This window comes from Pteropus vampyrus, unplaced genomic scaffold, assembly GCF_000151845.1.
Source record: "Pteropus vampyrus isolate Shadow unplaced genomic scaffold, Pvam_2.0 Scaffold20, whole genome shotgun sequence".
Lineage (NCBI taxonomy): Eukaryota > Metazoa > Chordata > Mammalia > Chiroptera > Pteropodidae > Pteropus > Pteropus vampyrus.
Genome location: NW_011888801.1, coordinates 14,005,090 through 14,021,943, shown reverse-complemented (window position 1 = coordinate 14,021,943; position 16,854 = coordinate 14,005,090). Strand labels below are relative to the sequence as shown.

At 38.9% G+C, this 16,854-nt stretch overlaps 1 protein-coding gene across 6 annotated transcripts in view; it reads right to left on the bottom strand.

The window, feature by feature from the left end:
* WDFY4 (WDFY family member 4) overlaps positions 1-16,854 on the bottom strand; it is a 288,917-nt gene that overhangs the window by 234,440 nt on the left and 37,623 nt on the right. For all 6 annotated transcript variants that reach the window (XM_011355393.2, XM_011355394.2, XM_011355392.1 and 3 more), the window contains exons 9-12: positions 15,423-15,875; positions 13,193-13,297; positions 11,583-11,773; positions 4,352-4,932 (exon numbers count right to left, since the gene is read on the bottom strand). In XM_011355393.2, the coding sequence (XP_011353695.1) occupies positions 4,352-4,932; positions 11,583-11,773; positions 13,193-13,297; positions 15,423-15,875 (1,330 nt within the window). The remainder of the gene's footprint in view (positions 1-4,351; positions 4,933-11,582; positions 11,774-13,192; positions 13,298-15,422; positions 15,876-16,854) is intronic.

The following is a 16,854-nucleotide window of genomic DNA, read 5'->3' as shown; positions in this document are numbered from 1 at the left end:
TTATTGCGGAAGTATCTAGAAAAAGCAGGAATAACACACATACACGCACACACACACACACACACACACACACACACACACACACACACACACACACTGAGGCTTTGGAGGTAAATCTGGGTTCATAGCCTGGCTCTATTACTTACTAAATGTGTGACCTATCGGCCGTGTTATTTATTCTTTCTCAGCCTCAATTTCTTTATTGGTAATATTGTAGATTTGGGAGGAAATTAAATGAAAATATGTACTTGGTTTTCAGCCCCAGAGACTTTCAAGAAATGACTTGCTATTCATCACCCAGTACCACTTCTAAATGTCTCTGGTGCTGACAAACACTTCCTAGAGGACCTGGTAGAACAGGTTGAACAAAATTCAACACGGAGATCTCAAGTTAACCTGCATATGTCCCAGTGGCCAAGGCAGAGGCTTTCTCAGGAAACATCCTTGGAATAGAGATTAGGAAACTTCAAAAAGGGAATTCTCCCCAGTACAAAGCAAGAAGAGAAAGATTCGACTCACAAAGGGTAGCTATAGCTTCACTGAGTTCTTACTCATGTCTGTAGAAAAGCAAGCTGTCCAGAGTGAGGGTGGGCTGCATGTAGCCTAGAAAAAGGAAAGTCGTGGAGCAAGACTCACAGTTAAAAATCACAAACCACAAAATAAAAAATAAAAAATAAAAAAACAAGGAACCATCAGTAACAGCCACAGAAACAACAGATTGGAGAATCAGAATCTCAAAAGACACAGAAAAAAATAATTATGATTTGCATGTTTGAAGAAATAAAGAAGAGAGAAACACAGGCAAGGAAAAGAGCTATAAAATCATCAAAATTATTTGAAAAAGAATGAAACAGTATATCTAGAGATATGATCACTGAAATTAAAATTCAAAAACCTAAATAGCTGAATTAAATGCCCAGCTAATAGGAGATTAAATGAATTGGCAGAGAGATCAAAAGAAATTGTACAGAACATAGCACAGAGAAAAGACGTGGAAAATGTGAAAGAGAAATAGAAGACATAATAAAATAAAAGACAGAATAAAAAAGTAAAGCACACATATCATTGGAGTTCCAGAAAAACATAATAGAAAAAATATAGAGAAGAGGTAGTAAATTAAGGAGAATATCCAGAATTGAAGAAAGATACCAACTATTAGGTTCAGGAATCCCAATGAATTTCAAGCAGAATAAAATTTTTTTTAAATAATCCAAATTAAGGCTCATTATAATAAAACTATAGAACGATAATCATAAAAAATCTTAAAAACAGCCTGAGAAAAATGACAGACTACCTTCAAAAGAAGAACAATGCAAATACAGTTAATTTCCCAGTGGCAACAATGGAAGCTTTTTGCTACCATTCCATTCTGTGAGAAAATAACTGTTAACCAAAATGTATACCCAGAAAAACTATCTTTCAGTAATTAGGAAGAAAGTAGACACTGTCGGACAAAAACCAAGAGAGTTTGTCACAAACAGACCCTCACTAAAGATCTAACACATATATTTCTGGCAGATAGGAAAATAATCCCAGATGGAAAGATATAAATGCAAGAATGGTGAGCACAGATATTGAAAAATACGTAGGTAAATCTAAATAAACATTGTTTAAAACAACAATAATAAATTCCTTATTGAATAGATTAACTAAAATCTGATAGAATTAAAATATTGGGGAACAGTAATATATATATTAGGAAACAGTAATGATATTAAGGGCCTAAGATCATTACATGTTAATTAGAAGGAAGATAAATATAAACAGTAGCAGTGCACACTAGTTAAACATTATGAGGATGCCCGTTAAATTATTTTAGGGTAACCACTAAAAGACTAATCAGAGAGTGTAAGTCCAAACTAGTAGATAAAAAAAAATTTTTAAAAATCAATTCAAAAAAGGCAAGGATTAAAAAAAGGTTAAAAGGGAAAGTAAGACACATAGAAAATGTAAAATAGCAAAGTATATATCATTACAAATATATTAATAATTATATAAAATGTAAACAAAGCACATGCTACAGTAAAATAACAAAAAACACTAGTTTAGAAAACAAATAAAACAAAACAAAAATAGCTCTTTACTGTTTACAAGAGAAATGCCTAAAACCTAAGGACACAGACAGCTTAAAACAAATGAATAAAAAAATTCCAGGCATGTGCTAACCCAGAAAAAGCTAGTGTAGCCCTATTATTATTAGACATAAGTGTTATAGCATAATGTGCTGTTGGACATAAAGTTCATCACATAATGATAAAAATTTTTATTCCACTAGATGATGGAAAAATTATAAATATGTGTGATTCTAATAGCCTCAGATATATGTAAGGCAAAAATTAACAGAAATTGACAAATCTACCATTAAAATGGAAGATATTTAACGTACCTTAGTAACCGATATGCCAACCAAATTAAGAATCTTAAAATTTGAATATGACAATTGACAAATTTGATCTAAAGGATATAAATATAACAATAAATATAACAAATGGAAAATATGAATTCTTTTTAAACACACATGGAATATTTATGAAAATTTACCACATTGAATCACCAAATCAAGCTCAATGAATTTAAAAAAAAAATTAGCACTATGCAGTCCACCTTCTCTGATGATGATAAAATTAGAAGTCAATAACAAAAGTGACCAAAAATACTCTGTAACTCTGGAAATTTGTAATTCAAGCAAGATTTAAGAGTAAAACTATAAGTCATAAAGGAAATCAGGAAGTAGTGCTAAATTATATTAAAAGTACAACATAAAAAAAAAACTTGTGTGATACAGCTAAAGTAGTCATTACAGAGAAATTTATGTTAAAAAAAAAAGACTGAAAATTAGTCTCCTAATAATTAAGTTAAGAAAAAGAATATCAGAATAAACTCGGAGAAAGTAGAAGGAAATAATAACAAATTTAAAAAAAGAAAATTTATGTATGAGAGACAGGAAAAGCTAACAGCTGGTTCATAGAACACGTAATAAACCTCTGGGGGACAAAGAAGAGAGAACACAAATGATAATGTTAGGGGAAAAAGTTAAAAGGATATTGTAAATAGTCTTATGCCAATAAATTAAAACTTAAATAAAATGGGAAAATAAACTTCAAAAATATCTTACTAAGAATGATTCAAGAATAAGCAGGAATTTCTCCTTACAAGAATAAATCTCACAAGAAAACATCAGGCTCATGAGGTTTTACTGGCAAGTTCTAGCACATCGTTAACAAAAGAAGGAATACTGCTCAACTCATGCTATGAGGCTAGCATAAATTTTATAGTAAAAATAGTCAAAAAAAGAGTGTGAAAAGCCAAATTTTCTCATGAACAAAAATTCTTTTAAAAAATTAGCAAATCAAATCTAGCAATAATTATATCATGAGCAAATTGTGCAGGAATGCAAAATTAGAAAACCAATTAATTTACCAGATCAACCAATCAAACAAAACAATCATATGATTATCGCAGTAGTTAATTTGACATCCAACCCCCTCCCCACCAACTCCTAACATTGAAGTCTGGCCAACAGGGACTCTCTTTGGATAAAAATGTGTAATATCTTTCAAAAGAGCGCTCTGTAGTATGAAAGGCAAGATGACATAGAGAAGTGGTAGACAATGTTAATTCATGTTTTGTTATTGTTGCTTTAGAGGAATGAAAAAAGATACCAATTGTTTTGTTCTTTCATTTTTCCCCACCAGCTCTAAGGGGCATGGAAGGTTGGAGGGTGGTTCTTTGAGCTCTCTTGTTTTAGTGGAATTCTGTATTACAGGAATGAAAATAAAAAATAGTTTAGGAAAGACTGAGCTCATTGAGGAGATTGGCCTACAGAAGTAAGAGGAGCCACTGTCCTTGCTAGGGAAAGTGGAAGCAGTAAAAAAGAACAGAAAGAGTCCCATGATTGGGAAGGATACTATGATTTGTGTCCTGTAAGTTAAAGGGCTTACCATCCCCTGGCAGTGCCCCGGGGTGGAGGATGGAGCAGAATAGATAAGGCAAAGGCTCCCTGCCTATACCAAGGATACCTGGCACAGGCATCAAGGCTCCCAGGAGCAGCAAAGATGCCAAAGGAGAATATGAATCTACCTACAGAGTTCTGCTCTGAATTTCCAAGATCACTAAGCTTCCCTGGTTCTTAGTGACCCAACAGCATTCCTCACCCCTGTAATAACTCAGACTGGTTTTCTGTCAATGCCCAGGGTACAGGAATTTGGAGTCAACTTGATTTAAAGAAAATAAAGTCATCTGACATTTCTGCATATCTGGCTTACTGCACGTGTGTAGGATGGTTAGGTAGGAAATGAGAGACAGACATACACTGATGACCCAAATGCAGAAGCAGGCAGCAGAACTCTACCTCTCCTCCAGATCTGGCCACTGCTCAAAGTTGCCTTTGGGGTCACTGCTAGCTTCTTCCACCTGGGCATCCACAACTGCTTCTTGTCTGGCCCTCAGGGACTCCTTCAGGTCCCTGCGCAGGTGGAGGGTGCCACTGACCATGTTGTCCAGAAAGCTGAGGATCTGGAGGCAGCTCTGTATCTTGGGTGGGAATGAACTGGCAGAGGAAAAAGCCGTACTCAGTAAATCAGCAAATGGCCTGGCCTTTTTGTCTTCCCAGGAGTTCACAGGGGCTCCCTCTTCCTCCAGGGCCCCAAAACAGCCTAACGAGCAGAGGTCCTCAGCCAGCTTCTCAAAGAGCCCATTTCTCCTGAAGAAGTCACCATTGACAGGATCCAGGTGCAGAGCTGCAGACACAGCACAGAGGGTGTGCAGGACCAGGTCCAGGGTCTGGCTGGGGGTCACCGCCCCCCACATCTGCAGGGGGGGATCCTGGAGAGATCCCTCCAAATCAGAGAGCAGGGACAGCAGCCCATTGAACCCACTGGAGATTCTGAAAGCAGCACGGCCTTTGGGGTTCTCCAGGATCCGGAGTAGAGACTGAAACACCAATGAGATAAAAAATGAGTAAAGCCTAGGAGGCAGGTCTTTAACACTGAGCTCCTGCACATCTCTGCCAAAGCACTGAAGGCGCTCTTCCCTGCTCAACACCACAGAAACAGCCGGCTACCTGAAGAACAATTCTGAAACATTGAAAGTTCAATACTGTTCCTCTTAATGTTAATTTTAGGTTGCCTTTCAGAGTTTTCTTTCAAATGGCTGCTCTTGAAGAGTATGCTAATTTATAGATTTGATTTATTGTCCCATATCTTTACTTACATACATCTCCCTCCAGAAAGCTTTCCCTGACCCCTAGCTCATACTCATTCCAGGCTGAGTGCTCACAGAAACCCCTCTAATTCCCTGATCAAAACTCTTATCACACTGTATTGAAGTTGCTTGAAAATTGTCTCAACCCTCCACCAGATTGAGCACCATGCAATGAGGCTTACTCATCGCAGTGGAATATAGCATGTACTCAATAGATATTCACTAAGTGAATGGAATAAACCATTTCTCATATTGCAAATGAGACTCACAGTGAAATCTATATAAAGTAGGCTATTATTATTTATCTCTCTCTCTCTGTGCAAGCATGGGTACTTCTATTAAACGAGCAAAGATAGTAAAATTAATCTACCTAAAATCTGATGTGAACATGTGAGGGAATCAAGGTAGAGAAGAGAAACCTTTAATGGAAGGAAACCCATAGGTATAGCATATAAGAGACCATGTGTGGAGTTTAGGCTATAACACACACACACACAGTAGAATCTACCTTCTCCGGATTGCTGAGATTTTTACTGAACAGCCAAACTTTTTCATTCCTTCTAAAATTAAACATTTATAAAGCACTTAAGATGTGCCATTCATTGAGCCCAGTGGATAGTATACAATAGGTATTCAATAAATGTTGTGGAAGGAAGGAAGTACTGCATTTCAGAAGTTCTCATTCTAAGCTAAAGCTTTACCCTTAAAAGTAGAGCATGTATCGATGATTTTAGATAAATATCAAAAATCTCTAGCTTTTGATATTTAGTTACTTACTATTCACAAAAACTGTATGGGACTCCATCTAAGACCCAGGCACTTTATGCATATTTCCTAAAGTGTGGCCAGTCCATGTGGTTTTGGCTCCAGGGGGAGATTTGAACTGTTTTGTCCTTTCAGATACTTAACGCTTTAGTGACACAGAGAAGACAATTGTCTACGCATGCACGACATAGAGTCAGCTCCAGGATACTTGAAACAAGGTTCAAAGAGAAAAAAATAAATTCCCAATTTTGGAGGGAGGGGGTGATGTCGTGTCTTAAATACATAGTTTAAGATGACAATTTATAGCGTGATGCATGAAAGTTAATGGACAAAGAGAAAACTGGTAAGTCAGGTTTAAAAAATAAATGAATAAAAGAGGAAAGATTTTAAAAACTTCCATATAGAGAAAGTCAAATAGAAACTCAGTCAAGTTTCAGGTAACTATGAACTATGAAGTCATGTACCTTTTGGCGGGGGGGAAAGGTAATTTTCCAGTTCTATTGCTAAAATGCTGGCAATTCTAACCTAACACTAGTGTTTATCTGAAACAATATAATGTGTGCCCCTAATACCCAAATTTTGTTATCTAATATTATATTCTCTACATGAAACCTGAGCTGCTTGGTGGCCAGTCAATCCCATGTTTGAGTAGGAGAACACAAATTAGGCCAGGACTGAGTGAACACACACAAGCAAGGACTCTCAAAGATGACAAAATAATGACCAAGGAGTTGCTGTAAGGGTTTCCACTGCCCCATCAATGACATTTTGAGAAATTAAAAAACAAAACAAGACAAAGATTTTAGTAACTAGGAGAATCCACAAAAGGCCAAAGTCCACAATTATGTTCAAAATGGACAAATAATAATACAGAGTGAGTTAGAAAAATTCATCCTCGCCAATATGTGTTAATTGATTTTTCCTGGTAATAGAAAAAGAAAATGCATGACTTATGGTGGTAAGATCAATGATTACCCACCACAGCTCAGGGACATGACTATGGAGAAATTGAATTGTCATTTTGTTCTTTGAAAGAATCTCAACGTCAAGGCCACTTACTAATAAGGGATAAAATCAGAGTTGTGGAATATACTTTAGGAAATGGGCTTTCCAGACTGCCAGAAATATGGAGGCAAAAACAAAATATTAAGGACTAGACAATGACACCTGCTTTCTCCTGCCAGATGAGAACATGGCCTAACTACTTCTGAATTTGGCTCAAAACCAGGAAAGGTTAATATTTGTAGACATGTCCTTAAAGAGAAGCATTTAAATTGTTAAAGCAGGTTCTCAAGACTAGTGATCCTCAGTGAATGTAAAAGCGATAGCATGGCAACACTGAGCTTTCTACACTAGGCAATATCTTTCTCTGTGTAGCAGTATCACACAGTGATAGTAGTTGCCTGCTCCTATCATCTATCCTGGGGACACCAGGGTCAGAAAAGGCCATCGGTATATGCTGTCTGTGCCTGCCTTGTGTGAGAAACTCACTCCTCATAATATTATTCCTTCAATGTAATTAGAAACATACTCTAACCTTGAAGTATGTGAGATTGTGCTTTCTTTCTGCCAACTGACAATCCACAGGCAAGGCTGAACACTGGTGTGTGTTATAGCATGCACGGTATTGTCTGAACCTGACCTTGTGCCTGGTCACATGACTCATGCCATGAAAAATAAATCATGAAGACATCAGGAAATCTTATGCTCTAGGATGTTAAACAATCCAAATTTATGCGAATGCTTTCAGTGGCTCCTAAAACCACTAGGGGTTGTTTAAGACAAATAGTGTGAATGAAGCACTTCTGTTTATCACATAACAAAACGAATAACAAAAAGTGAGAATAATTAAAGAATAAAACTGATCAAATTATAGACTATTGTCTGAGCTCTGGATGGCCACTAAAAACCCCTCTTCCCTCAAGACACCACCTTCCGATTATCCAAGTTGACAACAGATATTGCTTGAAAGGACTCCATCATTCAAAGTGTTGAGAACAGATATTTTAAAAAGAGAAGCAACCCAATAATAATCCTCTTTACGATCTGTGTCTCTCAGAGGGTCTGTTCCCTGTAATTTCTAAATGGCTCTTTTCTCCTCCTGTTGGGAGGGAGCAAGAGAAAGAGATGGCTGTCCTTAATTGTTGCTTAGTTTGATTTATTAAATTCAGAGTCATTATCTAAAATGGGGGTAATCTCATTAGGACTTAGACTGCTCTATTATTTCTTGGGATGGGGTTAATTTCATATTTGCAGAGTCATAAAATAAAGAGTTCGAAATCCAATTACAAAGGCTTAATTTCATAGCAACTAAAGAGAAACATTTCTATCATAAAGAAAAATAAATATTGCGATACTTCAGGAAACGATTTGTCAGGAACTGGGGGCCTAGGAGGAGGGTCTCTATTACTGTCATTCAACTTTGCATGATAATGCATCACCTAGGCTGGCTAGTCTTTGGAAAGGAGTAAATTTAATGAGATAAAGTCAAAGTAATCAGGCTAGGGTTGACACATTTCAAGAAAGGTCAGTGTTAAGCACATTTTCTCCTCCTTAACTCAGTTACCATGTCATCGTCTCTGAGTTAGTATTCCTCCAGCTTGAATCTATAAAATGAATGTCTGCAGCAAAGCGCTAACTATGTTAGGACTAACAGGATTTATTTCACATTCTATTATTTGTTATTCCTCATAATTTTCCATGTGTCATACTGGAAGACGGGTGAGGTAATACAATTAAGCTCAGAGTTGAGCAGCTTAATGTATATTAGCAAATCAATCTGAATTTGCACATAACCCAATCATGGTCCCACTGGCTGTGGAGAGGAAATTCATTTGCTTACATTATTCTTTAACTCAGTTATCATTTGCCAGAATTAGGTGGTGAAGTCACATGTGCTTCTGTATTGGTATGGAATTGCCCCTGGATTTTGGAAACAATTGCCCTAAATTGGGTGTTTCTGGTGAAATTTTCTCAAGAGAAGCTGGCTGATTCTGCCTCAGAAAGGGAAGTGAGGGAGACACCATGATGTGAATGCACTTCAGAAATGGTAAACCTTTATTGGGGGGCAGAGGGTACTGTTTTTGTGGTTCCCCCATTCCATGACTTTCCCCTCATCTTACATCCTGACCCACTTTGCAGACAGTGTTTCAGACAAATTTCACTCTCGACTTCTAAAAAAGGAGATCCAACCAGAAAGAGCTAATTTTACATCTTTGTTACTAAAGCTCCAAGATGATTTAGAAGAAACGCAGATCCCACATCAGACTGCAGCAAATGTTGGCTATTCGCTCACATGGATCAGTGGTGGCTGAGTCTGGAACAGACTCCTGGGCCCCATCCCTCCCCACTACCCACTGGGGCAGCAATGTGTTGACAGCCATGGTCCTGGGGGAGTTATGGCAGCTCTAGGCACCCTCCTGACCACCCAGCAGTGACTTGGCACCCAGGGAGAAGAAAGCACATTGAACACAGGGTATAATTGTTAAATAAGCTTACACTGCTTATCCCTGACATGCTCTCTTGATAGCGTGATTTGGAAATGATATTGAATCTGTAAAACACCATAATGGCTTTACATTGCTAATTCTGGAAATTCAGCCCTATTACCCAAGGGCTGACATTCCAATAAGGTTCCTCTGGGCTATAGAGTAAACAAGATGAACTTTCTGTGAGCAAAGTGGTGCACTCTTTTCTATGAACACAGAAACACTCATACTCTCCAAGAAAAGTAAAATCAAAACTTTCCTCTCTGTATATCTGTTTGACTTTCAATATGAAAATGTCAGAAATATATGGGGATTACAATTATTTGCCCAGTAAAGAACCAAAGTCCTGACTGCCTTGGCCCATGTCTTTCTTGTTTCTTATCACAATAAGGCAAATGTAAATACAGCTGAACATAGGCATGTTGGAAAAAATGCAACAAACAGCATGGTGAAGAGGATTTTAAGTCGCTAGTCTTAGGTTCAAACTCAACTGCACCATTTAGTATTAGAAGTTCTCCAGAATTGTCTCCATTGGAACATTAAGACTGGACCACATACATGAAGCTAAGGTCCTTCCCAGCTATAAATTGTCATTAATTCTTGATATCTCTCCCTGACTGTCTCCTTTACATGCCTTCTTCAATCCCTTTACTTCACATAATCATAGGACTCTAGTGTATTTCAAAAGACATTTAACTTTGTTTTTGCATTTCATATAAATCCCTTTACAGGTTTTGCAGGGTTTTTGCGGGGAGGAGGGTGGCTGTAATTAAATCATAGTTTCGGTTCTTGTCATTTGATAAATACATGATAGTCATGGGCATAATGCCACTTTTAAATGAGCTTCTCGTGATGCTTTGGCCACATCAAGCACTGCAGGTTTAGACCATGTGATGACAGTAACACAGCTACGTCAGTGTCTGACATTGGCTCTGCAGAACAATAAAGTAGATAAAATAAACTGAACACCATTCTCTAAATGTTAAAATGGTTTTGTACAAAGATGGTCATGGCTAAGTAAGGTTAATGATTTAATTTCGGAACTCAGAGTAACTTTGTATTATTTTTTAATTCACCAGTTTTCAAGCGTGGTATGTTAACAACACATAAGTGTGTATTTTATATGGGACTATGTTACACATACATGTGAACGGTCCCAAAGTCAGCTTCCTGGGAAATATTTGAATTTACATCTGCTCTTCTCTTAAACAGCATATAACAAAAGAAAAGGAATTTTTTTAAGGCATAAACCCACAAAGACAAAAGGAATGAAAAGGCAGGAACAGCAACAAAATTGTGAAAGTATAATGCAGAAGGGATGGTGGCAATGATACTTATTATCATCTACAAGTGTTTTAAGATAATTTGATGATTACTAAAAATATTACAAAAATAAAAACATATACACCTCTTGGTTGCCCAAAGGTGGCACCCTCGTTTTACTTCTCCCTGACACTCACAGTTCCAGTGTCTTTGATTACCCTTTGCTTTCTTTGCCCAGCTCAAACATTCTCTGTGCACCTTCCTCAAACATGGAAGGCAGCTCCCAGATGACAAGGGCTGTTTCTCACTCAATGTTATGTCCCAGGCATTCTGCATCAGACCTGGTAATTGCTATATGCTCACTGAATTCTGGACAAGTAAACAAGGCAGCTACTTGGGCACCACTGATTCAGGCTCCACTTCCTTAGTTTACAGGGTTGCTGGAAAGTAGGTGCCCAGCCAGGGACTACATTTTCTGGCACTCTTTGAATCCAAAATGAGTCCTGTTCAAAGTTCTGCCCAAAGGAAATTGGACAGAAGCTAACATGTGCCATTTCTAGGCCCAAACAAGGATTCCCTGTGCAATTCTCCATTCTCTTCATTCCTTTATTTACTGGCTGGATTAGCTGCCCAGGTGACAGCTGTCCCTGAATGATACCCCTCTAATCATTGATTGGACTGTATGGACATAAGAAAGAAACTCCTAATGTGTCAGGCTACTGAGGAAGTAGGGTTTATTTGTTGTTGCATCTGGTACTACCCTACCTGTGTAATACAGTAACCAACTGAGTGAATGAAAGCAAGGGCTGATGTCAATCACCCGCTACATGTCCATGGGAAAGCCCATCACAAAGAGGACATTACCTTCAGGAGATCCAGTTTCAGCTGCAGCTCCTCTTGAGTGGATGAGCACAAAGCACCCACAATGATGCTCATATACTCCTCAGCATTGATGACTGAGAGCTGCTCCAAGATGCTGAGTGAGGCTCCCCGGTACCACTCATCGTCCAGGAAGATCTTGATGAAGGGCACCATGCCATGGTCTTTGAGGACAACTGCAGACCAGAGAGACAGTATGGGGCTAGAATGCTGAGGACCTCGGCACCTTAGTTTCAATTACAAGGAAATTGTAATTGAAAGTTCCTTACAGTGTCCTAGTCTGTTTTGCTACATTCTCGTGTGTCTCTTCTGCCCACTAGAAACTTTTTTCAAAATCTATACTCACTTTTAAAATGAAAAGAGGAAAAGAGAAACTGTGGAGCTGAGAGTTAAAAAGAAAACCTGCTTTCTTCTCCAGTGAGAATTCTGTTTTTGAAAAATGTCTTTCTTTTTTTTTTTACAGAAACTTAAGTAATATAAACTTTAACTAGATATACTTCTGCCTTTTATTTCAACATAATTTCCTAATCCAGGGCAGATGGCAATTCTCTCTCTTCTCTCTGCCAAAATTATCAGTGAAATCAAACCATAATTGAAATTAATAATATATTTAATTCCTAGGTAGTTTCTTGGGAAGTGGAGGATGTGGAATTAAAGAAATTTGGCTGACGGTATGTTTTTGTTTAAAAGTAATCCTAAGAATTTTTTCCCCAAGATTGATATTTGATGTTATCACATGTGGAATGAGAACTGGGAAGTAACTGGATTGTTCAAATGTGGATGTGACTGGTCAATTCCATAAAGCATGAGTTCTCCAATTATGGATAAGATGCTCCCTACATGGAAATCGTCTTGGAAGTCTGTTTAAAAGTAGATTCCTGAGCTCTACCTTGGCCTGCTTCTAATTAAATCTATAGGAATATGCATTTTAACAGCACCTCCAGGGAATCTTTTATAGCCTAACACTAGAGACCCTCTGCCACAGGAAATAATCATTCACTTTTGGTATAATTGGTCTGTGAGTGCTTCAGATAAAGATGCTTCAAATCACCGAGCCCTCTGATGTCACTTTGTTAAAGCATCTGTCACTTTTTGAAGCTTCATAGTATAAAATGTATGAATGTATATTATATGCACATATTGTTTTTAAAAAATTTGGAAGCTGCATGATCTTAGAAAGCTAAAAATTTTTTTGGATGTTCGGAGTTAAGTCCATTATAGGCTGGAAGCACATCAAATTAACTCTCTTAAAAATGACAAATTTTCTTTGTATTTTATTATTTGGATTTTTTTTAAGCATCTAGTCAGTGCAGCAGGATCTTAAAGGATTTCACATTAAAGGGTGGGGTGAGGGGTGCTTTGTGGTCTCATAAATTTAGAATACACCTTTCCTCTCAACCTTATTTAGCAATTTTAAAAGAAAAAGGTGTCAACTGAGGTGTCTACCAATTTACTGATGATCATTGAACATCAACCAGCAAATGGACATTAACCACACATTAGTGCTGGTCATTCCTTTGAACATTGACATAAATCACCAAAAATAGTTACTGTTTTACCAAGCAGTGACAAGACAAATTTGGTGCCATCCTTACCTGCATTCCGAACTGAGCCTTTCAGAAGTGTGACTACAGTTTTCAGCATCACACAAGTCAGTTCCCTTTCTGGATCCTGAACACTGGGAGTGGACTCTTTGCTTCCTGCCATATTTAAGAAACAATAAAAAAAAAAGTAAGTGCGTATGGTATGATCCTAAATCTTTGATTCCATTAGTTTTCTATCCTGTTATGGAAATAGAAGATAATGCTTCTATTATAAGGGAATATGCATCTCAATTTGTAAGATGTAACTCTACTGTCCCTTAGAGCAATATTTCTTCAACTTGAGCACATTGAAATTTTCTGGAGGGCTCACTGTTAAAATCCAGAAGCTGAGTCCTTTCCCCAGAGTTTCCAACTTAGGAGATCCTGGGTAAGGTCTTATAATTGCATTTCTAACAAGTTTCCAAATGATGCTGATGGGCCAGATCTGAGGACACCTCTTGGAGAACCACTATCCTGCATAATCTCTGAAGCTCTGCCTTCTTGAGTTTCATTTGGACACTTGTATAGTTTGCCATTCCTGCCAGGGAGGGAGGATTGCCAGCTCACACCACAGGCGTGAAGATGCCTAAGAGATTCTGGGGTAGATAGATGTCCCCATTAGATCCGTGAGGGCAAACCAGGTCTATGTGTTCAGCATTGAATCCCCAGTGCCATAAAATACCTGACATGAGAGGAAAATTCAATACATAGTTGGGGGAATGAATGAATGAATGAATGAGTAAAGGTAGAGTTTATTAACTAGGAGACAAATATCTAAGAAACAACAAGAAACACTTAACAATAGAAAGCATAAAGTAAGATTGGATACATCAGCTCACAAAAAAAAGTTCGAATTCTCCTGGGACTGGTCATAGGTCTGGGATTGGGATTAAGAGCAAACTCAATGTCAGGCTGCTGAAAAACAATATATAGTTAAGATAACACAGAGAGTTAAACAAAAAGACTGTGTAAAGAGCACTAGAAAGAAGAACACACAAAAGACACTCCAAGGCCTGACCCAGGGCCCAGCTATGCTAAGATGGGAGTGCCTTATCCTCAGCCCTGACACTCCCAGGGAAGCATGGGTACTTCCTGAACCCCAAAAAGTGTGTAAGAGCTCCTCCTTTCAAGTTTATCTCAGTCTCCCATAAGGTAGCACAGAGCCTATAGGGATAAGATGACCAATGTTTCTCGAATACTTATTATGCACTAAACACAACAATGGGTCATTTTCAGATATTTCCTTGTTGAATTCTCACAACAGCTCTATGATATACATATATATGTGTATATATGTGTGTGTGTGTGTGTGTGTGTGTGTGTATGAGTATATATATATATGGCTTCCTGTGTCTCAATGTCCCTCCAGGCTGAAATCCCAGAGGGGCAGGTATAAACAGATTGAGGGAAAGCCGTGGGGATCCGAAAGGAGTTTTCACTCCAATTCCTGTTTGAAAGTTGGTAGAAGTAGGCATTGCAGACAACCCCATAGAGTGGCCCCAACAGAGTATGTGCATGGGGTGTGGTTAGTCAGTGAGAGAGCCCAGGATATCACTCCTGAGTGCACTCTGGCCTGGACAGAAGGACCCTGAAGTCCCACAGGAGGAGCAGAAGTTGATAACTTTGAGAGTCCAGAGTGTAAGGGCTGAGACAGGGATGAAAGGATGATGCCAAGGAGCCATGGGTGCACAGCTCAGCAAAGTACACACAAGACTCAGAGGGACAAGCCAGGTAGCAATGACCCCTGCTCCAAGCGGAATACCATTGAGCCTAACAACACTGAGTAAGCAAGTCAGCCATAACCCAGCTGACCTAGACAGGTCCCCAACAAGAGCCCTAAGCCTCTCTGATTTTTCTTTCCCCTTTGAATTACTGAGGACCAGTCCTTCCCTCTGCTATCTCCCCATCTAAATATTCAGACAATATCTAGTGAAAAAGACCTCTGAAAGCTGAGAATTCATCGGGCAGGAGTTAGCCCCGTGAGTCTGTTTAAAGTTACATCCATCCTCCTTATTTCTTCATGGGAAAGATCAGGCCAGTTATACAAAATAGAGAGGCTGCTGCTCTATGAAGTCATGTGCCCCAGGGGTACCTTTTCTGGCCCCCATGGCACTAGGTGACATGGGCATGCTCACTTTCTCTGTTATGTTGGTGGGTGGCAGGGCAGACATGCAGACCAGGCCCAGCTAACACTGACTCCCAGTCTGTTCCCCCACTCCCTGCCTCTGACACTCCTACACACCTGACTTCCTCAGGATCTTAGCCCGCTTCCGCAGCTGGGCTAGCAGCAGGCCCAGGAGCCCCGAGTCCCGGAAGATGTCAGTGAAGAGTGGGTCCACGCTGGCTATCCTGAGGACACTCTGCAGAGCCACGAGGGTACAGAGTGGCTCAGGGCTCTCCTTGATCAGGCGCTGCACCTTTCCCAGAATCTCATGGGGCACATAATGCAGCTCGAACACCAGGGCCTCCAGGAGCTGGAAGAAGTGCATCTGCACTTGGGCTGGCTTCAGGGGTACCATCTCCACAAACTGCGAGATGGGCTGTAAGGTCCACTCCAGGAGGAAGAAGTTGCGGGCATTCCAGGACCACATGGTTCTGATGGCCAGTAAGACTTTCGTGCAGAGAATAGAGTTACTGGCTTTGTGGAAAACATTCTGTAGTACTTGGAATGCTTGAAGATTCTTAACAGTCACCCCTGAAGATGAAAGAATAATCTTTCAAGTCATTTCTCCTGCCTATGCTTAGAAATACAAGTTTGCATTATCATTAAGAAATATCATTTAAAGTTCCTATTTTCTGACACCTGCAAGTAAATGTCTATCAGAAGTCCAGAAATCCAGTTGCCCAAACTATAAGGCTGGAGTTGCTTTATCCAAGATGTGACAGGTAATTGAGCACTCAAAATGTCACTCTAAACTGAGATATTCTATGAGTGTAAAAATGCACACCAGCTTTCCAAGACATAGCACAAAGAAAATAATGAAAAAAATATATCATTAACAATTATTTGTATTGACCCTATGTTAAGATGGGAATATTTTGGATATACTGAGTTAAGTAAAATATATTATTATAAATAATTTAAGCTGTTTTTCTTTAATATGGCTATGAAAACACTTAAAATAAAATAAGGTAATGTGGTTCACATTATATTTCCATTGAGCAGCACTGGGCTGGTAGATTGGTTTCAATCAATTAAAATCAAATTATGTGAAAGATTACTAAGCAAAGTCAGTTTCATTTCTAAACAAGCTGTTAAATAAAGACACCTTTCAAACCCACCCCCTCCTGTCTTTCCAACTGGAAAGTTAAACTTCATTCTCTCTTGCCCTGGAGACACTTCATCTGAAAGCTCCCTGCCTCCGGCCTTGGACACCAGAGATGTTTCTGGAACTTCTCTTTGATCCAGACACTTCCTTGTGACCCTGCTGGAGTCCCATCCAATGTCTTTTTCCTGTACTAACCCCAAGCTCTGCAGCCTCTACACTCTGGTCTGTGAAGGTCTCTGTGCCATTCCCCCAGACTCACCCAGATGTTTCCAATCTCCATTTCTTTCTCCAGTCTGTACTTTCTGGCTTTAAACTTCTACCCCTTCCTTTGTACCTGGACAACCCACATTTAGCCTTAAAACCTCATGCTCTATACAGGATTTCTTGACTAATTCAGATACCCGC